The sequence below is a fragment of the Bufo bufo genome, chromosome 4 (genome assembly GCF_905171765.1).
Source record: "Bufo bufo chromosome 4, aBufBuf1.1, whole genome shotgun sequence".
Lineage (NCBI taxonomy): Eukaryota > Metazoa > Chordata > Amphibia > Anura > Bufonidae > Bufo > Bufo bufo.
The window spans coordinates 128,676,490-128,703,097 of record NC_053392.1 but is presented as its reverse complement, the minus strand read 5'-3'; the positions used below and the strand labels follow the sequence as shown (position 1 = coordinate 128,703,097).

General features: G+C 43.1%; 1 protein-coding gene across 2 annotated transcripts in view; it reads right to left on the bottom strand.

The window, feature by feature from the left end:
* The window catches only part of LOC120997661 (glypican-5-like), a 363,591-nt gene that overhangs the window by 296,418 nt on the left and 40,565 nt on the right, over positions 1-26,608 (bottom strand). For both annotated transcript variants that reach the window (XM_040427856.1, XM_040427857.1), the window contains exon 2: positions 14,974-15,135. In XM_040427856.1, coding sequence (XP_040283790.1) covers positions 14,974-15,135 — 162 coding nt within the window. The remainder of the gene's footprint in view (positions 1-14,973; positions 15,136-26,608) is intronic.

The following is a 26,608-nucleotide window of genomic DNA, read 5'->3' as shown; positions in this document are numbered from 1 at the left end:
AAGTGGCCTAAACGGGTGAAAATGCTCCAAACCCAGACACTGTAGCGTGTCTATAACCGGGGGAGCAACTCCTCTGCATGCGGTCCGCAGACAACGGCAATCTCCAGCAAAAAATGCGTACAATGGAGGATGCCGGCACGGACCGCATGCACCATAAGAACATCTTACACAAAATGATACATTGTGCAGATGAAAAAATATACATACATTTTGGTGCATTTTTTGCAGTGATTTGTGTGTGTATATATATTTTTTCATCTGCACAATGTATCATTTTGTGTAAGATGTCCTTGTGGTGCATGCGGTCCGCCCGGCGTCCTCTATTGTACGCATTTTGCTGGGAATTGCCGTCGTCTGCGGACCGCATGCGGAGGAAATGCTCCCCCGGTTATAGACGCGCTACAGTGTCTGGGTTTGGAGCATTTTCACCCGTTTAGGCCACTTTTTTCAGTGAGTTTTTGTCTTTATGTGTATGGACTGTGCCACTTTATTTTGTTGGTAACATTCTTTTGCACCTGGTGGCTTCTGTGTCACATGGTCTGTTGTGGGTGCGGCTCACAGCTTTATTTTACCTCACAATGCTTTTGTGATACCACTGAGGAGGCATGTGAGAGCCTGGCTGTGAGTTAATTGGACTGTTCAGACCCTGTTCACACACCACAGGCGTTTTTGTGGTAGGACCCCATGCGTGCTGAGACACCGTGACGTGGTGGATGAGGGGCTCCGATATGTTCCTGACTGGAAGATATTGTCAAAGTTCTCAGCTTTTAACATTGGCCTGAGGAATTAGCTAGTATTGTCAGTTGTGTATCATTTTGGTGCATTTTTTTGCAGTGAGTTCTGCATGCTAGATGACCTGCAAGGGTACCTGACCACACCACCAGGCACAGGCATCATAGTCTTGCATGGGCCAGGGAGCATCTGCGCTGGACGAGGGACCAGTGGGCCTCAGTGCTGTTAACTGACGAAAGTTGATTCACGCTGAGCAGAAATGATGGCCGCCAACCATGTTGGAGACGTCAAGGAGAGCGCCATGCATCTGCCACAGACGTGCATTTGGTGGTGGTGGTGTTACAGTGCGGGTGGGCAGGGGTGTCTAGTCAATACAGAACTGCCCTACATTCACTTGTGAATGGCACAGTGACAAGCCCATACTACATTAATAATATCATTAATCCAGTCACTGCTGGAGACAGGGGTACCTCAAATGGAGTGGCCTGCACTTTCTTCAGACCTCAATCCCATTGAAAACCTATGGGATCAGCTGAGTCTCTGTGTAGAGTCTCGTAACTCTGTAGCCCAGAACCTCAATGACCTGAGGGCCGCCATTTAAGAAGAGTGGATGCCATGCCTCAGCAGACAATAAGCTGACTTGTGAACAGCATGAGACGTTATCAAGCTGTAATTGATGCTCAAGGCCACATGACAAGTTATTGAGACATTGACATTTTTGTGGGGTTATACCCACCACTGTTATTGGCTTTTGTTTCAATAAATTGTTTGAGATGAGGAAATTGTAACGCCCTCTAGGCGGCATTACCACTCTTTTTGCCCCATCACTATCTCTTATGGTTGATCTGATGCCATCATGTGCCATCATGTGTATTTATTCCAAATCCTGCACAGTGTGTATTGCAATTCTAGATAAATTCCATGTTCAAGTGTAATGTGCCTGGTTTACCAGCAAATGGCAGCAATAATGGCAGAGCTAGTTTTCCTAGAGTGGAGCCTTCTATTCATTCTAGCCCTCTCTAGAGAGGGAGGAGTTTAGTCAGTGAAGGTCAGTCTAACTTCCCCTCCTTGGGGAGAGTCGAGTCTAGCACTCTGCCATTCCTACACCTTGGTTCCACCATCACCTTCTACATAGGGGGACAGTCCCTCGTTGCTGAAATGCAACTGGAAAAAACTCTAAAAACTCACATAACACTGTAGAAGAGACCCCTAGCATGGGACCGGCCCATTGCAAAATCACCATTGCTGCTTCTACATAAATGCCTAAATTGATATAATATCACTTTTTACATTTTCCATAATTTTGACCCGAAAGCCAAATATCCCAAACTTTTTGTGAGTAGTGTATCTTACAATGTGAATCTGAAGTCATCATGTACAATGGCTAATACAAAGGTAGATGTAGGCAGCTAACGGGTGTCTCCAGAGTAGACCACTCAGTCCACCTCTCTATTACATGTATTTCAGTTGAGAGACAAAGGATAACTTCCTTCTATGTTTGCTATTTCTATGGAGTGAGCTGAGGTGAATAGCTGTCAGACAAGTTACGCAGCGATGGAAAAAACAACGCAAAAGTGATCATACACGAATTTCACTACAGTCTATGACAAACATGTGTCTATGACTACATAGGCTATTGGTTTAAATGTAAATTGTTTCTCTGAAATAGATCAATTCCATGGAATTTCCACAGTAAAATCTCAGTTTCCAGCTTGGTTAAAATAATACCAGATATATCTGCTATATATTAACAATTTTGAAAAATGAAAAGGATTTTCAAGTGAGAAGTAAAACTATGGATCAAGTTAATTTAGCTTAACCACTCCATTACCGGACAATTTTTCGCCATATTCTGTCACTCAGCTTTTTTATAGTTATGTCTACGGAGCTCAATGAGGGCTCATTTTTTGAGGGGAGATCTGTAGTTTTTATTTATACCATTTAGGAGTGTGTGTGACTTTTTGATCACTTTGGGGAGTTGCAACCATAAAAAGGTGCTGAATCGGCCATTTTCGATCTCTGCATGGGGAAGGTGTTCGGGATGCTCCCTCAGATGCCGTGGTCACAATTGTCTATGGCAGTGATGCCCAACATGTGGCCCTTCAGCTGTCGTAAAACGTCAACTCCCACCATGCCATGTTGTAGGCTGATATCTGTAGGCTGTCTGAGCATGCTGAGAGTTGTAGTTTTGCAACAGCTGCAGGGCCGGACGTTGGGCTTCACTGGTCTACAGCATTTGAGGGCTTAAATTCTGCAATCAGCGTTATGGCTGATCGTAGACATTGCCTCTGGGTATCTACTTTTTTAAACAACAGAAAACTGGTATCTATGGCACCTGCTCCGCCCTGAAGCAGGCACCATGTTTTAAGGAACTTACCACCGATGTATATAGTCATATGGTGGTAGGGAAGTGGTAAAGGGAACCTGTCAAGTTATGTACCCTGTCTATCTGCGTGCAGGATATCTATGACAGAGGGAGAGAAGCTGAGCTCTGTGATATCTAGGCTTATATTATTTGGAGCACAGTAACAGTCCTGATTACCCCACCGACACAGGAAAACACATGGAGGAACATTTATCAAGAGTGGCTTTCCTATAGGTTAGTCTTGATCCCCTGTGCGCTGAAGTAAGATGTGCCTAATTTATTAAGGGGTAGATGCCACTTAGTAAATTATGTGCATCTCTGCCACTCCATGCTCCAGAAACTTAAGCTCCAGCTCAGTGGTGTACTAAGGAGAAGGCGTGGGGGGCGGTCTGCCCCTGGTGCCGACTCTCAGGGGGCTGCCAGAAGCAATGAGCGCTTTCATCAATACAGATGGAAGCGCTCATTGCTGGAGCGGGGGGAGCTGATATCCTGTCACTCACCGCTCAGCTCCCCACGCTCCTCCCCTCTTTCAGGTCGGCGGCACACAGAATGGTGAAGCAGAAAGACTTCTCCCCGCTCTACCATTCAGCCTGCAGGCACAGATCGCACTGCCAGCATGTGTGGGCGGAGCCTGCAACACAGAAATCTGCATAAGCTCCACCCACACAGTGCTGCAGAGCGATCTGTGGCTGCAGGGAAGAGAGGTATGTGAGCTTCAGGAGTGGGACAAGGTGAGTAGTTACTGTGTTTTTTTTGTTTTTAATACAGAGGAGGCAAAGAGGGCTTAATTAGTATGGAGGAGGCACAGAGGACTTTATTACTATGGAGGGGGCACAGAGGACTTTATTACTATGGAGGGGGCACAGAGGACTTTATTACTATGGAGGGGGCACAGAGGACTTTATTACTATGGAGGGGGCACAGAGGACTTTATTACTATGGAGGGGGCTCATAGGACTTTATTACTATGGAGGGGGAACAGAGGGCTTAATTACTATGGAGGGGGAACAGAGGGCTTAATTACTATGGAGGGGGAACAGAGGACTTTATTACTATGGAGGGGGGCACATAGGACTTTATTACTATGGAGGGGGCACAGAGAGCATTACTACTATGGAGGGGGCACAGAGGTCATTACTAATGTGAAGGGGGCACCATGGGCATTTCTACTATGAAGAGGGCACAGAGCCAGAGGACATTACTACAATAAAGGCGGCACAGAGGGTATTATTACTTTGAAGGGGGCACAGTGGGCATTATTATTGTGAAGGGGGCACAGAGGGCATTATTACTGTGAAGGGGGCACAGAGGGCATTATTACTGTGAAGGGGGCACAGAGGGCATTATTACTGTGAAGTGGGCACAAAGGACATTATTACTGTGAAGGAGGCACAGTGGGCATTATTACTATGAAGGGGGCACAATGGGGATTTCTACTATGGAGGGGGCACAGAGGGCATTACTAACACAGAGGGCATTATTACTGTGAAGGGGACACAATGGGCATTATTACTGTGAAGGGGGTGAAGGGGACACAATGGGCATTATTACTATGAAGGGGGCACAGTGGGCATTATTACTATAAAGGGGGCACAGTGGACATTATTACTGTGAAGGGGCACAGTGGGCATTATTACTATGAAGGGGGTACAATGGGAATTATTACTGTGAAGGGGGCACAATGGGGATTACTACTGTGAAGGGGGCACAAATAAGGCATTACAACTTTGAAAGGGGCACAGAGAGGGCATAACTACTGTGAGGGGGCACAATGTGGGCATAACTACTGTGAGAGGGCACAATGTGGGCATAACAACTGTGAGAGGGCACACATCTGTACAAAACTATAGTGATGGTTGTACAATGGCGGCAGTACTACTGTGAGGGTTAACAATTTTTTTTTAAGTATTGGGGGGTGCCAGAGAAAGGACCCACCCCGGGTGCCAAACACCCTAGTCACGCCACTGCTCCAGCTATAGTCTCTTGTAGACTTAAGCTATAACTTACACCAATTTCTGGCACAGGTTATAGTAAATCTGGTGGGGTATAGGCTCCGCCCCTACTGTAAGCCCCATCTCTTTTCTTGCCACTTTAGAAAAGTGTCGAAAAGCTCAAAAAGTCACAATTTATGGCACAAATAAGGCATACGCCATAATTTGTGACTTTTTAACACCACAATAGTGGCGTAAACACGTTAATAAATCTCCCCCATTGTGTGTAAATTTAGCAAAGCTATTTGCAGTTTTCTGGCATACTAAAGATGGAAAATTTTGCAGAGGCGATATTTTGCAAAAAACATTTCTGTTGGTAAAGTCAGGGCAAATAAGCCCAACACCTGGGAACGCCCCAACCCTGTCTGAGTACCCCCACTTGTGAGTGGGGTTTGTTTTGGCCATGCCCATTTTCGGCCTGGGACTTCACAAATTTGCCAGGACTGTCTCTGAAAATCAGGGACAGTCCTGTCAAATTCCATAGCAACCAATCAGATTCCACCTTTTATTTTTCAGAACTTCTTTGGAAATTAAAAGATGGATTCTGATTGGTTGCTATGGTAAACTAAAACAGTTTTCTTTTACATCAGTTTGATAAATCCTCCCTTCGCCCACGTATAATCTCCTGGTTGGGGAGCCCTTGGTGTTTAGGTACGAATAATAGTCAGGAGACTGAGTTAAAGGAAGACAAATAACTTACAGTAGAAAGATGCAAAACACATCCACACATTGTATTGTACACAGTATTTCCAAACCAGTTTCCAACAATGTTCTGCTAAGGCTGAAGCAAGGGTCCCAGGGTCTCAGTACCCCTTAAGATGTAACGGTCTCTATTTCTAGTGGCAAACCCTAAAATGGCAATTCCTCTTGATTTCCAACTGAGAGTTGCACAAATTTCTGATATATCTGCAGTTCCTTCTGCAGTGCAGATCTCTGTATAACAAGCAGCAATGCAAGCCGCAGACAAATTTATGTGTCTGGAAGCCAAAACCTAGCCAAAGCTATGAAGCCTGTAGACAATATGCGTTCTCCTCAAAGTTTGTACCTTGCATCCTCCTCAGTCTGCTCCCTCTGGTTAGGTCAGTTACAAAGAGGTTAGGCCAAAAGCCTAAGACCGACAGTGTTTAGGACGGAAGGCTAAGACCCAGTCCTGGGCTGTGAAGCCTATGACCTCAGTCTTTTCTGCATCTTTTTCCTCACACTAAGGCCTCATGCACACAACCGTGCCATTTTTAGCGGTCCGCAAAGCGCGGATCCGCAAAAAACGGAAGGCGCCCGTGTTGCCTTCCGCAATTTGCGGAACGGAACGGGCACCGGCAATATAAATGCCTATTCTTGTCCGCAAAGCACAGACAAGAATAGGACATGTGATATTTTTTTAGCAAAAAATGACAAATAGGGAGGCTCAACACCCTGATGAACGGATAGCGGTGGGTTCACTGCCTATTGGGTCACTCACCCAATTGAAAATAAAGATGTGTAGGTAGAGAAAAGCAGGCACACCACCTTCTGGAATGTAGTGGAACACTTGGAAAAATTTATTCAATAATAAAATATCACATTTAAAAAGGCCAATATGTAAAACATTCAATACAATAAAACATTCAATAAAATAAAGATGAAATCAATAGGTATATGTCCCAAGTAGAGACCGCACTCTGAGATAATGTCTCCTGAATTAGAATGTGGCAAAGAAGCAGTTAACCAGTCAATTGTTGCAAAATAGAGTCGTCTCCATGAGACTCTTACCACTTAGTAGTGACGATAATATCAGTGGATGGTCTGCTTGCACGGAGCGGTGAAGGACTATGGTCACCAGGGCGCTGGACTCTGGATGCTAGGTAGGTGAAAAGCGTGCAGCTTGGAGGACGTGCTCAGGATAAGTACTCACGTGCCGGTGAGAGATGCGGTCACCAAAGCGCTGAACGCTAGACGCTGAAATGTACGTTTGGTCCGGTGGTCCGGTGAGAGATGCGATCACCAGAACGTTGGACGCTAGACGCTGAATACTCAGCTTAGAAGACGTACATAAGGTCAGGTGATCCTGTGGCTGAATCAGATGATCAAGTCAGCTGGTGCAAACGCCCAGTCACGTGCTGCACAGGTCCTTATACCGTAGTGATACTTTGGCATAGCATGGGTCCAGGTCCTATACTGCAACAAATGGTTATGTTGACAGATAGCTGTTGCGAAGAATAATTTTCTTTTGTCCATGAAATCTTTTGTACTTGGGGTCCGGACCAGTACTGGATGTGGAAGTTTGCGTAGTCCGCTAGACGCGTTTCGAGGCTTACCAGCCTCTTCCTCAGTAGCTACCAGACTGCGCTCTTCCAAACATTTTATAGGGTACACAATTAAAGCAATTAAAATCATTATTAGAACCTGAGATCAGGTTGAGGAACCAAGTAAAACATGAAATGGATTCTAAAAATAGAGACAAACATAAAGGCAGACAAATGTCGAAATATCAAATATTTTTCTATATCACATAAACTATATATATTTTTATCTTCTATATATTTCTCACTCCAAATATTCACAATCGCAAAAAGATATTTATAATACGATTAGTATTAGCATAATTCCTGCATAGCAGTAGGTCTCAATATATACATGCATTCCTATGCGTTTTTTCATATACCTTCTCAATTATTATAAAATATCCAATCACAGTTCACATAATTATACGGCTAACAGTATTCATAATATATTTTTGCATATCTTTCTTCATATGTTTATTCAGCTGAAAATTTAATTTTTTTTTTTTTTATTTTTATTTTTTATTTCTCGCTGAATGTAGATATAGTGGTGCCTGGGAGCAAGGAGAGATCGGGGTGCTGAATTAAAAACAGCTAACCCCGATGTCTCATCGGTCCCAGGCAACCTATAGAAAGCCGAATACTTCTAATTCTGCGTTGAGACCTTTCGGAACCAACGAGCCAAATTCAAAAATCCTTCTTGACTCTACCCGGGACATATGCATAATGTGGTTCCCTCCCCTCCAGTTGGGTTGTATTCTTTCTAGGGCCACATATCGTAGTGTACTAGGATCTTGATTATGATGGGTTTTAAAATGCCTAGAGACCGTATGCTTCTCATATCCCTTGCGTATATTCGCAATGTGTTCCGACACTCTCTTTTTTAGTGTCCTTTTTGTTCTTCCAATGTATTGCTTATCACATGTACATTGGAGCAGATAGATGACATCCGTGGTGCTACATGTTAGGAATTCTCTAATTGTCCATCTATAATTATTACTTGTTGACATCACTACTTCTGTTTTTTTGTTCTGATTTTTAGTGGTCTTACAATTTGAGCAGCTCCCACAACGGAAAAACCCCTGTAGGCCTACCCATTTGACAATGGTATTTGTTTGAGTAAGATTCCTATTTTTAATAGTTGGGGCAATTTTTAGTGCTAACGAGGGAACTTTTGTGTACGTAATATCAGGCACAACTGGAAGAAGGTGTCCAATGACTTTATCTTCACGAAGGAGATGCCAGTGTGTCTTAATCATTTTCTCAATCTTCCTATACTGAGAATTAAAGGGAAGAATGAGTCTTATCTTATTTTCTTCTACATCCATCTTTTGCTCTCTATTGGATTTTTCCTCGAAAAAAGCAGTTCTGTCCATCATTTTTACCTTATTCAAAGAACTATGCAACAGAGATGATGGATATTGTTTGACATCAAAATTTTTCTTCATTATCTCTGCCTCTTCCTCAAAGTTTTTCTCAGACGTACAGTTACGTTTTAGGCGCCTAAATTGATTGATTGGTATATTCGCCAACCAGCGAGGAAGGTGGCAACTCGTGTGCAAGATGTAACTGTTGCGAGTCACTGGTTTATAGTATGTACTACAAACCAATCTTTGTGCTTCTACAGTGATGCATAGATCTAAAAATTCAACTTGTTTTTGACTGATGTTAGCAGTAAAAATTAAATTTTGGTCATTCCGATTAAGTTCTATAATAAACTCGCTCAGGTCATCCTCTCTCCCATGCCAAATAAAGAGGATGTCATCTATGTATCGCCGCCAGAGGACCAAGCTCGCCCCCAGCCTCGGTCCAATCACTCCGTGCTCAAATTGTGCCACAAAGAGATTGGCATAGCTGGGGGCGAACCTGGTCCCCATGGCGGTACCCCTGGCTTGTAAATAAAATTCGGAACCATACCAAAAATAATTGTGTGATAATATATGTTGGATCCCTTCAACTGTAAAATTGATTTGACTTTCTTCCAACTTACTTTCTCTCCTTAACACTGTTTTTATTGCCTCCAAGCCTTGTTTGTGTTTGATGGAGGTGTACAGAGAGCTGACATCCAATGTAACTAAAAACCATTCAGGGTCATAGTTTAGAGCTTCAACAGTTTTAATAATATCTGTTGTGTCCTTGATATAAGAAGGCGTCTTTTTAACAAAGGGTTGCAGGATTTGGTCTATATAATGTGATAAATTACATGTAATAGATCCTATTCCCGAAATAATGGGACGTCCGCCAGGAATAAACATATGAAGAAAGATATGCAAAAATATATTATGAATACTGTTAGCCGTATAATTATGTGAACTGTGATTGGATATTTTATAATAATTGAGAAGGTATATGAAAAAACGCATAGGAATGCATGTATATATTGAGACCTACTGCTATGCAGGAATTATGCTAATACTAATCGTATTATAAATATCTTTTTGCGATTGTGAATATTTGGAGTGAGAAATATATAGAAGATAAAAATATATATAGTTTATGTGATATAGAAAAATATTTGATATTTCGACATTTGTCTGCCTTTATGTTTGTCTCTATTTTTAGAATCCATTTCATGTTTTACTTGGTTCCTCAACCTGATCTCAGGTTCTAATAATGATTTTAATTGCTTTAATTGTGTACCCTATAAAATGTTTGGAAGAGCGCAGTCTGGTAGCTACTGAGGAAGAGGCTGGTAAGCCTCGAAACACGTCTAGCGGACTACGCAAACTTCCACATCCAGTACTGGTCCGGACCCCAAGTACAAAAGATTTCGTGGACAAAAGAAAATTATTCTTCGCAACAGCTATCTGTCAACATAACCATTTGTTGCAGTATAGGACCTGGACCCATGCTATGCCAAAGTATCACTACGGTATAAGGACCTGTGCAGCACGTGACTGGGCGTTTGCACCAGCTGACTTGATCATCTGATTCAGCCACAGGATCACCTGACCTTACGTACGTCTTCTAAGCTGAGTATTCAGCGTCTAGCGTCCAACGTTCTGGTGATCGCATCTCTCACCGGACCACCGGACCAAACGTACATTTCAGCGTCTAGCGTTCAGCGCTTTGGTGACCGCATCTCTCACCGGCACGTGAGTACTTATCCTGAGCACGTCCTCCAAGCTGCACGCTTTTCACCTACCTAGCATCCAGAGTCCAGCGCCCTGGTGACCATAGTCCTTCACCGCTCCGTGCAAGCAGACCATCCACTGATATTATCGTCACTACTAAGTGGTAAGAGTCTCATGGAGACGACTCTATTTTGCAACAATTGACTGGTTAACTGCTTCTTTGCCACATTCTAATTCAGGAGACATTATCTCAGAGTGCGGTCTCTACTTGGGACATATACCTATTGATTTCATCTTTATTTTATTGAATGTTTTATTGTATTGAATGTTTTACATATTGGCCTTTTTAAATGTGATATTTTATTATTGAATAAATTTTTCCAAGTGTTCCACTACATTCCAGAAGGTGGTGTGCCTGCTTTTCTCTACCTACACTGATATTTTTTTAGCAGGGCCGCGGAACGGAGCCACGGATGTGGACAGCACACGGAGTGCTGTCCGCATCTTTTGCGGCCCCATTGGAATGAATGGGTCCGCATCCGAGCCGCCAAAACAGCAGCTCGGATGCGGACCCAAACAACGGTCGTGTGCATGAGGCCTATGTCTCATTCACACGTCAGTGTTTTGATCAGTGATTTCCATCAGTGATTGTGAGCCAAAACCATGAATTGCAGCCTCCACAGACATAAGGTATAAGGGAAAGATCTGCTCCTGTTCTGTGTTTAGAGTCGCACCTGGCTTTGGCTCAAAATCATTGATGGAAATCACTGACCAAACACTGACGTGTGAATGAGGCATAACTGCACTAGACTGACTTAAGGCCAAGTTCGCACATCAGTTATTTGGTCATTTATTCCCATCAGTTATTGTGAGCCAAAACCGAGTGTCAAAAACGCAGAACAGGTGCAGATCTTTGCATTATACCTTATCTCTGAGTAGGCTTCACTACTGCTTTTGGCTCATAATAACTGATGGAAATAACTGACCAAATAATTGAAGTCTGAACTCAGTCTAAACTGGACAGGAAGCAGGAGCTCAACTCAGTTTTGCTCTGTCCTCCTTCAAGAAGTCTCTGCATAAAAGCAATGTGTCACGGTAGGTAAGATAAGGGAAGGAAACAGAACACGGCAAAGCAAACAAAACAACTGACTAGTCCCCAAATGCTAGGGAACAAAGGGGTCACCTCCTAGCAATCCCTAAAACACTTTCCCTAAGCTGCTATGCCCATGTGCATATCTCGATGGTAGAAATGCACATGCCCACGTACCTAAGACTATAACACACTGAACCAAATCCTCAGCTGTAGGGAAGAAGAAAAGAGGCACCCAGCTCCTTCAACAACAGAAGGAGCTAGCATCACCCTAGAGGCCTAGTCAAAACAGACACAGAAGGAACAAGGGAAAAGGACTTATCTAGAGATGTGTTGGAGCAGGCGATCCACCAAACTTCCAGAGCTCACACAAGGCAGAACTATAACCCGCAAAGTCTATAGGGAGAGGGAGGAATAAATAGCCCCACCAATTACCTAAAGAGCAACAGCTGGGAGGAGGTGGGATTCTGCTCAAACCCACAACAAAACAAACTGTCAGATCGAGTCACGTGCAGCAATTCTGACAGATCTCCTCAGAACACCCACAGGGCAGGGCGTGACACAATGAGACAGAGAGAGGGAATCGTCCCAGTACAGTCCTTCTTAGTATAAAACAGCATAAACATTAGAAACATGTCACGACACGTAAAATATAATATCCCTTCTTTTAAAACTAGTAGTGTCGTAGTGGGACACTACATTTGTGTGTGCACAGACATCCGAAGATGTGCCAAACCTCTTAATAAATTTGGCATATCTTACTCCATTGCACTTCAGATTAAAAAAGAATTTGGGTGTACAGGCCCTGGTTTCAAGGCTTGACTACACATGCACTGCAAAGCGGCAGAGCTCTTCTCTCAAACATGTGGGGCATGTGCAATGAAGCCTTGAAACCAGGGGCTGTAAACCCAAATTCACGGGGCATGTGATGGAGGTGTGAGCAAATGGAGCCTGTGTGGTATCTCATGAGAACAGGAGATGGCGTTCTCTGGCCTACAGAATGTCAATCAAGATGCAGGAGGTAGGGGTCGGGTGGAGAAAGCTAGATTTTAAGGAAGAAAGAAAGCACTGGCTTCCTTGACTTCAAACAGCTAATTTGCATATGTTGGGAACAAGCAAAATTTTTTTGATTATCTGTGGATTAACACTTTATAAAAATGGTTCAGAATTCACTTATGGAGCACCATAAGTATATAAAAAATGGTACTGTGGGCAGTTTCAATAATTCCCATTGATTGTCCCATTAATTGCCACCTGTACCACCAAAAACACAAACCAGGACTCATTCATTGCAGAGATTGCTGAGGATCAATGCTGCATGTCATGGGCAGGAAACCACTTTAAGGCCGAGTTCACACGAACGTGTGTGACCCGTGCCTGTGCTGCGGCCCGCAAATAGCGGGCCACAATGCACGATTGGCGGCCGTAGGTCAGCCGCATCGGATCGCGGACCCATTCACTTTAATGGGTCCGCGATCCGCCCGTTCCGCTAAAAGATAGGACATGTTCTATCTTTTTGCGGAACGGAAGTACGGGATGTAACCCCACGGAAGCACTCCGTAGTACTTCCGAGGGGTCCCGTCCTGTGCGGCCGTTCCGCGATTCCGGATTTGCGGACCCATGGAAGTGAATGGGTTCGCATCTGTGATGCGGAATGCACACGGAACTGTGCAAATCGCGGGCCGCAATACGGCCACGGATCACACACGTTTGTGTGAACTTAGCCTAAATCAGATTCAGGGATGTCTCATGTAAAGGGAACCAAAGATACCTAACACATGAACAATTAACTCAGTGTGAAAAAACCTAGCAGGAGCTGCATGCTCCCTGAACCAAGGACAATCTGAAGTCCCAATAGACTCCCTGGTCACAATCATAATTTAAAAACAACCCAGGAATGGGGAGAAGAGTCACAAGAGTCAAGAGTTACACCCGACTCGGCTACATTGGCAGGTCTCATCCTATTTTTGTATAGGGAGAGCCCTATCAATCAAACAGGGCCAGGGGAAGAGAAACTGGTGGGGAGCCACCACTTTGACTATCCTTCCTTGTTGTCAAACTATGTTTGTGACCAGGGAGCCTGTTGGAATTTCAGGGTGACCACGCTTCAGGAAACACGCAACATTTCAGAGCGAAATATAGCTGTTTGCAACCAGACAGCCTGTTGGGATTTCACACTCCTCATGGTTTAGGTAGCACGAATGAAGGGTTACCTTTTAGTATCTCGGCTGAATATATTCCTTAGGGTGCATTCACATCACCATTTAGCTTTCCGTTCTTCTGATCCGTCAGAAGAAGAGAGAGAGAAAAAAATAAAACAGGATCCTGTAAAAAAACGAATCCTGTTGCATCAGTTAGGCTACATGCACACGAACATTAGGACTCTGTGCCCCTGCTGCGGACTGTAAATTGCGGTCCGCAATGTACGGGCACAGGCTGTCGGGCAGCCACATACGGATCGCGGACCCATTTACTTGAATGGGGTCCGCGATCCGCATCCGACGGTTCACACTGCAAAAAAGTAGTGCATGCGCTACTTTTTTGTGGTGCGGAGGCACGGCCAGAAACACCACGAAAGCACTCCGTAGTGCTTCCGTGGGGTTCCGATCCGTGCTTCTGTTCCGCATCTCCGTGATTGCGGACCCATTCAAGTGAATGGGTCCGCAATCCGTGATGCGCAATGCACAGTGCCCGTGTCAATGCACAGTGCCCGCAATACGGCCACGGGGGGTACACAGTCATGTGCATGTAGCTATGCATAGGATTGCATAGGATCCATTTTTTTTACAGGATCCAGTAAAAAAACAGATTCCGCTGCATCAGTTGTCATCTGTTTGAGCCATTTCTGTCTGAGATCTATTTTTTTGGATGGAAACAAAAGTGCTGAATGCAGTTCTTTCCCATGTAAAAAATGGATCTCAGACAGAAATGGCTCAAACGGATGACAACTGATGCAACAGAATCCGTTTTCTTACTGGATCCTGTTTTTTTTTTCTCTCTCTCTTCTTCTGACGGAAAGCTAAACGGTGATGTGAATGCACCCTTAGGGCTTGTTCACACGACCGTGTAAAGCCCTTGCCTGTGCTGTGGCCCGCTAATTGAAGTCCGCAATGCACGGGCACCGTCCGTGGGGCAGCCGCATGTGGATCGCAGACCCATTCACTTGAATGGGTCTGCGATCTGTCCGTTCCGCAAAAAGATAGAGCAAGTTCTATCTTTTTGCGGTGCGGAGGCACGGAACCCCAGAAAGCACTCCGTAGTGCTTCCGTAGTGTACCGTTCCGTGCTTCCGTTCCGCATCTCCGGATTTGCGGACCTATTGAAGTGAATGGGTCCGCATCCGTGATGCGGAATGCACACGAAGCGGTGCCTGTGTATTGCGGGTCCGCAATACGGCAACGGGCAGCACACGTTCGTGTGAATGAGCCCTTAGAGTGATAAATGATTGTGTGCTAAGCTCTCACCTTGGAAGGCAGATGTATGTGCAACAATCATAAATTTGAGCTCAAAGTTCAAGGCTTGGATGTTATGAGCCAGCTTTCTTCTCACTGCAGCCTGGTAGCTCTCCTCCATCTTCCTGGTGCAGCATGTTGAGGCCTTCGGCTCACAGATCTGGAGGTCAGACTCTATTGAATACAACAAGGATAAAAGAAAGCAGTGTCAGAAAACATTCTGCCAGTACTGCTAGTCATCGTGATGCTTTGCAAATGCTCTAAAACTGAAGACGTATAATACCGCCCTCACTTGAATTGTGAGGCAAAAGTTTTTTGGTTCTAGAATGTCAGCCTACATTGACATGACATGGTACAACTAAGATTTGAGGGACACAATGCTGACAAAGTGCTTGAGTGTTTATTATGAGTGGTTGCTGTCATACTTCCCCCCCCAAAAAGTAACATGAAATGCTATGTGTGAGTCCACACTTACAGGTAAAGTAAAAAATACAGGTAACTACATGTAAAAATGAAATAATTTACTGGAATCTACAGGTTCTTCTCAAAAAATTAGCATATTGTGATAAAGTTCATTATTTTCTGTAATGTACTGATAAACATTAGACTTTCATATATTTTAGATTCATTACACACAACTGAAGTAGTTCAAGCCTTTTCTTGTTTTAATATTGATGATTTTGGCATACAGCTCATGAAAACCCCAAATTCCTATCTCCAAAAATTAGCATATCATGAAAAGGTTCTCTAAACGAGCTATTAACCTAATCATCTGAATCAACTAATTAACTCTAAACACCTGCAAAAGATTCCTGAGGCTTTTAAAAACTCCCAGCCTGGTTCATTACTCAAAACCGCAATCATGGGTAAGACTGCCGACCTGACTGCTGTCCAGAAGGCCATCATTGACACCCTCAAGCAAGAGGGTAAGACACAGAAAGAAATTTCTGAACGAATAGGCTGTTCCCAGAGTGCTGTATCAAGGCACCTCAGTGGGAAGTCTGTGGGAAGGAAAAAGTGTGGCAGAAAACGCTGCACAACGAGAAGAGGTGACCGGACCCTGAGGAAGATTGTGGAGAAGGACCGATTCCAGAACTTGGGGGACCTGCGGAAGCAGTGGACTGAGTCTGGAGTAGAAACATCCAGAGCCACCGTGTACAGGCGTGTGCAGGAAATGGGCTACAGGTGCCGCATTCCCCAGGTCAAGCCACTTTTGAACCAGAAACAGCGGCACAAGCGCCTGACCTGGGCTACAGAGAAGCAGCACTGGACTGTTGCTCAGTGGTCCAAAGTACTTTTTTCGGATGAAAGCAAATTTTGCATGTCATTCGGAAATCAAGGTGCCAGAGTCTGGAGGAAGACTGGGAGAGGGAAATGCCAAAATGCCTGAAGTCCAGTGTCAAGTACCCACAGTCAGTGATGGTCTGGGGTGCCATGTCAGCTGCTGGTGTTCGTCCACTGTGTTTTATCAAGGGCAGGGTCAATGCAGCTAGCTATCAGGAGATTTTGGAGCACTTCATGCTTCCATCTGCTGAAAAGCTTTATGGAGATGAAGATTTCATTTTTCAGCACGACCTGGCACCTGCTCACAGTGCCAAAACCACTGGTAAATGGTTTACTGACCATGGTATTACTGTGCTCAATTGGCCTGCCAACTCTCCTGACCTGAACCCCATAGAGAATCTGTGGGATATTGGGAAGAGAAAGTTGAGAGACGCAAGACCCAACACTCTGGAAGAGCTTAAGGCCGCTATCGAAGCATCCTGGGCCTCCATAACACCTGAGCAGTGCCACAGGCTGATTGCCTCCATGCCACGCCGCATTGAAGCAGTCATTTCTGCAAAAGGATTCCCGACCAAGTATTGAGTGCATAACTGAACTTAATTATTTGAAGGTTGACTTTTTTTGTATTAAAAACACTTTTCTTTTATTGGTCGGATGAAATATGCTATTTTTTGGAGATAAGAATTTTGGGTTTTCATGAGCTGTATGCCAAAATCATCAATATTAAAACAAGAAAAGGCTTGAACTACTTCAGTTGTGTGTAATGAATCTAAAATATATGAAAGTCTAATGTTTATCAGTACATTACAGAAAATAATGAACTTTATCACAATATGCTAATTTTTTTAGAAGAACCTGTATGTCCATGGTAAGTCTGTACTTACGACATTACATGACCAAAATATGGTGCTGTACCACCCTAGTCTCCCTTTAACTACTACCTTGGCCCACGGACGCAGCAAGACCATGTTCATGACCATATTATGGACCCATAGACACTCTTTGTGACATTGTAGGGTACGTCTGCAGTACGGTACGTCTGCAAGGCAGTGTACTCTGCAGTACCTCTGTAAGGGCACATTCCCGTAGGACAGATACGCTGTGGATTTACCGCTGCCGATTTGTGTGAGGAAGATCTGAAGCATTTTGCAGTAACAGTAAAGTAGGGGAAATCCGCATGGAAATTGACCTGTGGTGCAGATTTAAAATTCACATCTTTAGGCCTCATGCACACGACCGTAGTTATGGTCCGCATTTGAGCCGCAGTTTTTGCGGCTCGGGTGCAGACCCATTCACTTCAATGGGACCGCAAAAGATGGACAAGAATAGGCATGTCTACATTGGGCAGCCCGTTCCATTCCGCAAATTGCGGAAGGCACACGGGTGTCTTTCGTTTTTTGCGGATCCGCGGTTTGCGGACCGCAAAAAACGGAACGGTCGTGTGCATGAGGCCTAAATCTGTAGTAATGTATCGCTGAGGTGGATGGCGACAATGGCACTACAGCAAGTGACGTAATCTGAGTAACAGTATGATACAAGAAATAACGAGACAGGTGCAACCAGCACACAGCCTTAATGACTCTTAAGCTTATCAGTGTGAATGGTCTCTAGAAACACTATGGAGTTGTCAGGGACAACCACAGCAGCACAGAACAGTCAACATTCTTCTATAAGTAAGGCTACTTTCACACCAGCGTTTTCCCTTTCCGCTATTGAGATCCGTCATAGGACCCCATTAGCGGAGGAAAACACTTCCTTTTTGTCAATGGGGACAAAACTGAACTGAAGGGCACGGAGTTCACCAGAATGCATTCCGTTCCATTTCATTGCGTTCCCATGACGCACACAAAAGTGCAGCAAGCTGTGTTTGTGAGTGCGTCCTGGGATGCGGAGCAAGATGGATCCGTCATGACTCACAGTGTAAGTCAATGGTGATGGATCAGTTTTCTCTGACACAAAATAAAACTGATCCGTCCCCCATTGACTTACAATGGTTTTAGAGACGGATCCGTCATGGCTTTTTTAAAGATAATACAACCGGATCCGTTCATAGCCGATGCAGCCGGTTGTATTATCAGTAACGGAAGCGTTTTTGTTGATCCATGACGGATCCAGCAAAAACGCTGGTGTGAAAGTAGCCTAAGATCAACAGTCCTTACACCAGTGCCATTTTAACTTAGTGCGGGAGATTTATCAAACTGGTATAAAGTAGAACTGGCTTAGTTGCCCATAACAACCAATCAGATTCCACCTTTCATTTTTCACAGCTCCTTTGGAAAATTAAAGGTAGTTGCTATTGGCAACTAAGCCAGTTCTACTTTACACCAGTTTGATAAATCTCCCCCAATCACTGAGTTTTAATCCAGTGCTCGCACTGTTCCCATGCTGCTCCTGTCTTATGGGGCTGGTACACAGGTCGTGATCTGGCTCCGTAATGTGACCTTAGCTTGCAACCTTCTGCCCAATTCTTCCACTCTGCACACTTGGTGGCCAGCTTTCCCCACCTAGGTCTGCAGAAACCTGTCCAGGACACATACCAGACTACATAGGACCCGTGTAGGCTCAAAAACCTTCCCCAACTGTGTCCAGATCTTTGGTTCCACCTCCCTCTCACTGACACGGGGGAGTGCAGCTTCTCTGGGTGTTAAGAAGTGTGCATTATATTCTTTTCTTAACAAATTCACATTTTAACCTTGAAGCCACCTGGAGATATAGTGTGGGCTCATACAACATCTATCCCTCAGGGTACGGTCACACAAGGCAGATTTTACACAGCAGAATTCCCACAGAATTTTAGTTCCTGGACATGCAAATGTGCTGCAGATTTGCCACAGATTTTATCCTATGGTTTGCAAAGCGTAGAATTTGCGGTGGATATCCGTAACATAAATTGACATGCTGCAGATTTAAAATTGTGGAGGAGAATTTGTTACTGGTTTCATAGATGTACAAAGACAAAAGACCTGGGGGCCTTCATTAGGCTCCCGGCTGCCATGACAACCCATTGGCACCCTGCAGGGGCACTGATGGAGGTGACAGCCCTTCTGTCTTAAAAACAGCCAACCTCATTAATATTGTATGACCCATTACTATTACTATCTGCATTTATTGAGGAAAATATATTTATCTATATTACAACACAGCTGAAAACAGCTGCAAATATAAAAAACCATTACATCATTATAAAATAAAAAATGTCTACTGTGCAGGCCAACTATTCTCTAAGACAACAAATGATCATAGATAGTCATCACACTTGAGAAACTATTTGAACTATTCTAATGGAAAGTTGGACAGAGGACTTTGCATCAGAGCTACTCATCATTGTGAAAGACCAGGACACATGACATATTGCAAATAATTATTTTTGCCTTCCCAGCCCCAAAAGGGGATCATTCCAGCTATGTATAGAGCCATATCAGCCTGGAAATGGAACTGTTAAATATAGGATCGTATGAGGAATGTACTTGGCAGGGTTAGTCCGTACAGTGGATTCCTACTTCTGTCCAGCAGCTCTGATAATTCACATGTCCTCTACAATGCTTTGAGGAACATGTCTAAGGTAGCTTTGAGTTGGAGCCATCATGTGACTATATGCCCACTATCATACACTGACCATGAGGTTCTTGGAGGTTATATTGTGTCATTCAGAAATCAAGACTTTTATAGCCACGTTATCATGAGAAATTCTGATTAACCCTCATCTCTAACATCTCTCAGAAGGTTAATGTCTGGGCCCGACTTGTGTTTATTTTCAGACTGGAGCCAGAAAAGTGACACCGGAGCGGTTATGTCTGTGACATGCAGGACACATGGAGGATCAAGAGCTGTGTCCTCCAGAGACTGACAAAACAGAATCATCCAGCTACTATTCAAGGCATATAGAAAAATATCAGATTTATTGTGAGATTTATAGTGAGTTCAATGTTACCTGTCCTGTGAAGTACCAATAGTTCATAGCACATGGTCTGACAGGCTAAGCAGATATTTGGGCACTCGCTCCCGGCTTACACCTTTCTAAGAATGTTTCCTTCCAAAAATTATTTTATTGATCCGCAGCCCAGTATCCCTATCAATCCTGCCCCCCCTCCCCCTTCAATCTGTAGAGTAACAACCTTGTCTGTAAATTAAAGGGGGTTTCCAGGCTCCTGATATTGATGACCTATCCTATTGCACCTATTTAATGCCATAAAAGTGGTATGAAAAGCTTGATGTGTCTGCCCTATTGTGTTTCAGTTCTTATTCATTCTTACAATCCCTTCATCATTCTTCTTCACATTCAGAGACTGAAATCTCCATTTGACAGAGATCCATGGATCACAGAGGGCTCTTTCGGACGACCAGTGTTTACATCGCTCGTCCATGTTCTGGTCGATAAACACAGAAAAGCTTTTAAATGGACCGCACTTGGATGGCGTCCATGTGTGGTCCGGATTTCTTCAAACTCATTCGCTTGAATGAATCTTGTGGGAACATGGTGGAAGCTAGTTGGCTCTTGTGGAAGCTGTGATTCTCTCTGCGTGGACTGATGGTCCATGTGGAAAATCAGACATGTGAACTGACCCCTTGACTATAATGTGACATTGTTCAGTCCGGGTGCTGTACCTTTTACAGTTGGAAAGCATCTATACTGTACATGAACATCACCCATCTGAAAACGTGTGTCATTTGGATCAGAACAGATTGTGGCCCCATGATGTAATCAAGAATGTTTCCATTTGCTGATTGATAGGAATCATTTTTCTTGGACCCTCAGCGTTGTACTAAGCACAGCAGCACTCTGTGCAACAAGTTGAGACTGAAGGAAGTAGAAGTCTTGTGGCTCTCAGAAATGTGCTGATAGAACAGCTTGTGCACATTCCCATCTGCAGGAGAAGGGGCACACCTATGGCTTTGAATAACTTCTATTTGATTATACCCAAGACAAATATTATGAAAATCTGACTCTATCAGCAGAGGACTGGTTCTTAGAAAGCCACCACATTCCTCATCTGCCAACAGCCACCATTACCACCATTATAGAACAGAAGCTTGTGAAGCATAAAATAGATTATGGAGCTAGCATCATAAATAATTTATATTAAAAATACAAATAAGTAAAAGTGGTTGTCACAATTAATCCTTGAGTGAAATTGGTCAAATATTAAATGAATTGTATCATGGTTCTTAAATGTTTTGTGGGGCAAACTTATTGGATATTGTGTTAAAAAAGACTCCAGTTGATGAACAATTTTGTGCATTTAGAAGACTAAGACTAAGCATTTTATCTTATGCAGTCAGGGTGATATTGGGCCACCAGAGGAACCCCGGTGGGCCAAGCTCTGACATATTAATGCCCCCCACAGGCATCACAATCTCAATTGTGTTGTGGATCAGTCACCACATGCAAGCCATTCCTGGTTGTTATATTGACCATAAACTTCCGTTATGTAAAATAAATAATGAATCCCCTTGATAAGGGGTCCTCAGTACCTGAGGATAATTTAGTGGGCTCAGGCTCTTGAAAAATAACAATGTTGAACTACAAAAAAAAAAAAATATAATATTAAATGCATCATTTTTTGGAACTCCTTTCCTCAGGTAACCCCAATGCAGGTCTTAATTACTGGAGTGCTGGTCTTAATTCGTGGATAGGGGATACATTAGGATGACCGTACATCCTCTTTTTCTTCGACATGTCCTCTTACTGTGTCCTAAAAAAATTGTCCAGCCGGGATTTATAAGTTACCAAAATTGTCCAGGGTTCAAGGATTGTCAAGGGGGGTCACCAGGTGGGCACTATATTCTGCTGCAGAGCAAGAGCTGAAGGACCTGTGATGACGTAAACGTCATGTGATTAGTGCAGGAGGGTCCGGAGCTCAGCAGTGGAGAGGAGAAGTGGTGAGGACCTGTGATGATGTCACCATCATATGATCAGTGCAGGCAGAGGTGAAGTTCAGCAATGGAGAAGTGGCAAGCCTGAGAAACCTTGGATATGTAGTCCTCTCTTCTTATACCCCCTCTTTGAATTGTCCTCTGATATTCCATAATAACGGCCTGGAAATGCTGGGAGTTGTAGTCCTCCATTCTTATACTACCTCTCTGAAATCCCATAATAATGGACTTGGCAGCTGGGAGTTGTAGTCCTCTCCTCTTATACCTCCTCCATGTAATGTGCTCTGCTATCACCTTATGTCAACCTGGACATGCTGGGAGTTGTAGTCCTCTCCTCTTATACCTCCTCCCTGTAATGTGCTCTGTCCTTACATTAATTCAGCCTGGATATGCTAGGAGTTGTTGTCCTCTCAACTTATACCTCCTCCCTGAAATGTCCTCTGATATCCAATAATAAAGACCTGTATATGTTGGGAGTTGTAGTGCTCTCATTTTATACATCCTTCCTGTAATGTCCTCTGATGCTGGTATATAGCTTTCAGTTTCCATTCTGTGTGTTGTATTCTCACCCGTTGTCATGGGCATGGTGTTCTCCTTTGAGGGTTATGTAAGTGGTCACCCTAGATAAGTTGTCTTAACGGGACAAGATGTGTGTGCAGTTTACTGTCCAATCACATTGAATCATCTTGATTTCCCTTTTCGGTAGATGCCCATTTATTACAGGTTTTGCTCCATAAGTTCTACAATCTGGCACCTCTTCTGCCTACCTGGTCCAGTCTGAAGCTGCCTAAATTTAAAAGAGGAATAATAAAAAAAATAAAAAAAGAGGAATAATAAATCTGCTGCCATGCAAACTATGTACAGATGAAATACAAAGATAAATGCTAAGATCTAAGAACATCCTGTACCTGTTCTAGACGAAGAACTACTTTCATGCAGTTTTTGTGACTCCTAGGCCTCAGTATCTATTTATCTTGCTGATAAAAAATTGGCCTTGGACCAGTCTTGTGAATATGGCTGGAGGATAAAGGAGGTAAGTCGAGGAGGCTGGCATTTGATCAGATTCTGAATGTGAAAAGCTTATTGCTATAATACAGAATATATTTACACACATTAATGTCATCATCCAGGGGTAAGAACAACATTTACACAGCCTCCTTACAGGCATAATGCTATGTGGGTGGACGTGATGAACTGTACTTTCTGGCGGCCTTCTAACTTGTAATCTTTGTTTGATATTGACTCTAGATATGGAAAAAAATCCACCACATTAGGGACGTATTGTGATGTGTAAGCTCTAATTACTAACCATTCATTTATCAGTACTTCCCAATACTACTGTATGTGCAGAAGGGGAAAACGCAAATGGGTGGTGTCTGCATAAACAATACACTAATGGGACATCAATATGAACTACGCTCATGAAACTCACTATACAGCACACCTAAAATTAAAGGCCCTCATACTCATTACTGTACTGTTGGCTGAAATGGGTAACCTTATGTGTATGAGGAGCTCCTGACTTTCCCCAGACAGATGATGTAGAACTGAATAGGATCGAGTCAACTGAATCTTTTTCGTCTGATGTTTTTGTTCTCCCTGGAGCTTAAGCAGGGTGCTGAATCTCCAGTCCTGTATGGAGACTTACTGGAAGTACCCCATGGTAATGAGACTTATTGGCAATGCTCCAAGGGAAAATAATATGCAAAGAGATATCTCTCAAGAAAGAGAACCATCTTGCAGCATCATATAATAAGTGGCGTTGGCCAAATGATTCTCTTTCTTTGTAGATACCTCTTTGCATGTTCTCTCAGGAGATAAGCCCTCAGTGGTATCTGGCAGCTACTTTCTCCTCTCTTCCCATTGAAAAAATATACACACTCCAAACCATACTTATTTATTTTACACACTTATATAGCACTGACATATTCTGCAGTGCTTTACAGACATTATTATCACTTGCTGTCCACAATCTAAGTTCCCTATCAGTATGACTTTAGAGTGTGGGAAGATCCCGGAGTACCTAGAGGAAACCCATGCAAACACGGGGAGAACATACAAACTCCATGCAGATGTTGTCGTCGGTCAGATTCTAACCAGTGCTAACCACTGAGCCACCATGCTGCCTAATCCATACATGTATGTGTATGGGGGAATCAGCATAGACAGCTGCCCTTGAACACTTTGTCAGCTGACAGCTATTGAAGGTGTATGAGTGACGGCTATTGATGAGCATAAGTGTGATATTCAGACATTATTTCTAATTCTATATCTGAGATTATGTTGATTGTTGTCGTACTGATGCAGCCATGATGAACATTCTCCTGTATAAAACAGCTCAGAAAACATTGCCTTTAAAGGGATCGTCCTGGATTTTGACACTGACGGCCTATCCACAGGAAGGCCATCAATTCTAGATTGGCGGTGGTCCGACACCCCTTACCCATCGCCAAACAGCTGTTTCTTATTAGCTCCTTTGCCAGAAGTCATTACCGGAACTACTGTACACAGTTTAAAGGTCTTTCCTTTTGCCCATCTTCAAGAATAAATTAATTCAATTTATTCTTGGATCTAAACTACTTCATTAGAAAACTCACCATAAAAAGATACTTTGAAATAGTGGAAAAGATGGATAGAGTAACAAATAACTCCTAAAGTTATTTCCGAAGTAGATCCCAAATTCATATCATCAGGGCTAAAACCGCCATCTAATTTTTACCCCATCCACCACAAAGGTAATTTTATCTACACATTATATTCAGTCGTATCTGAGGAATTTTTTATCAAATTAATCATGGACCCACCAGTAAACAGAATCTCAAGCCCTTTGAGAAAAATGCTTTGAAAAAACTTCAATCCAACAAAAATATCATCATCTGTAACGCGAATAAAGGTGGAGGAATAGTTATCCAGGACAGAGAGGACTACATCAAAGAGGCCACAAGGATCCTATCTGACAAGGAGTATTACATACCACTCCATAATGACACCTCCTTACAGGACAAAGAAGAATTCCTCACATTAATAAAAACAGCAAGCCATTTACTAGATAAAAAAGAAAAGGAGTACATTCTAGTGAAAGAATCAACCCTTTCCACTTTCTACCATCTCCCAAAGATTCATAAAGATAAAAAAAAAAATCCCTTGGGCCGACCTATAATATCTGGAGTCTCTTCCCTCACCCAGAATTTATCTCATTATATAGATATATTTCTACAAAAATATGTAATGAACCTTAGATCTTATCTAAAGGACTCTACGGCCCTTATCAAGCAATTAAAAGACATCACATGGAATGAGGGATATCAAACGAGGAATAGAATGTACATAAAAATTTCTTAATAAAGACATCACAGTACCTGGAGAACAAAAAGACTTCCTCATAACAGGTATTCATTTCACCCTCACCCATAATCTATTCCAGTTCCAAGATAAAATCTACAAACAAATAAGGGGGACCGCTATGGGGACTCATTTTGCTCTGAGTTTTGCAAATTTATTTATGGGGGTTTTCGAAGAGTCATTTATCTACAAATTGCACTACTGGGAAGACAACATAGTCTATTACAAATGCTACATTGATGACTTGATCCTAATCTGGAGAGGGGACCAAACTAGCATAGAAAGATTTATCTCCCACCTCAATACAAATAACTGGGGGATATCACTCACAGGGACATACAAGGGTTTCTAGATCTTGAAATTTCCTCTAGAGATAAAGAAATATTAACAAAAACATTCTTCAAAAAGGTTGATAGCAACAGCTATCTTAACTACACCAGTTCATACTTTAAGAAATGGAAACAAAATATACCTTTCAGTCAATTCAAAAGAATTAGATGAAACTGCACATTGGAAAATGATTATAAACAACAAAGCATAATACTATCAACCAGATTCCATGAAAAGGATTTTCCAGCAAGTATCATTTCTGCTGCACAGGAGAAGGCTGCTAGTCAGACACAGCTGGAATGCCTCGAGCCGAAGCAAAAACAAGACGGCAAAATTAAAAACTTCCACTGCAACTTTATTACCACCTATAATCAGAAACACAATACAGTCAGATCTATTCTAAACAAACACTGGCATATCCTAAAGAAGGATCCCATCCTCAATAAAATAATACCGACGGCACCCCAATTAACATATAGAAGATTGCGCACCCTGAAGAATATTTTAGCTCCAAGCAAACTCAGGGATGAGAGAAACAGTAAGGACAATGCCAGCAACGAAAGACAAAATGGCAGTTGGAGATGTAGGCAACCAAGATGCCTTTGCTGTTCTATGATATGTCAAACAGCATCATTTCTGAACAAGAATGACGGGATCTCCTATCCGATCTCTATGAAACTTGACTGCAACTCAACTCATGTCATTCATGTCCTGGAATGTGCCTGCAACTTAATTTATGTTGGACGCACTATACAGACAATCAGAAATAGACTAAATAAACACAGATCTAACATAAAGAAACAATATCTCAAACACA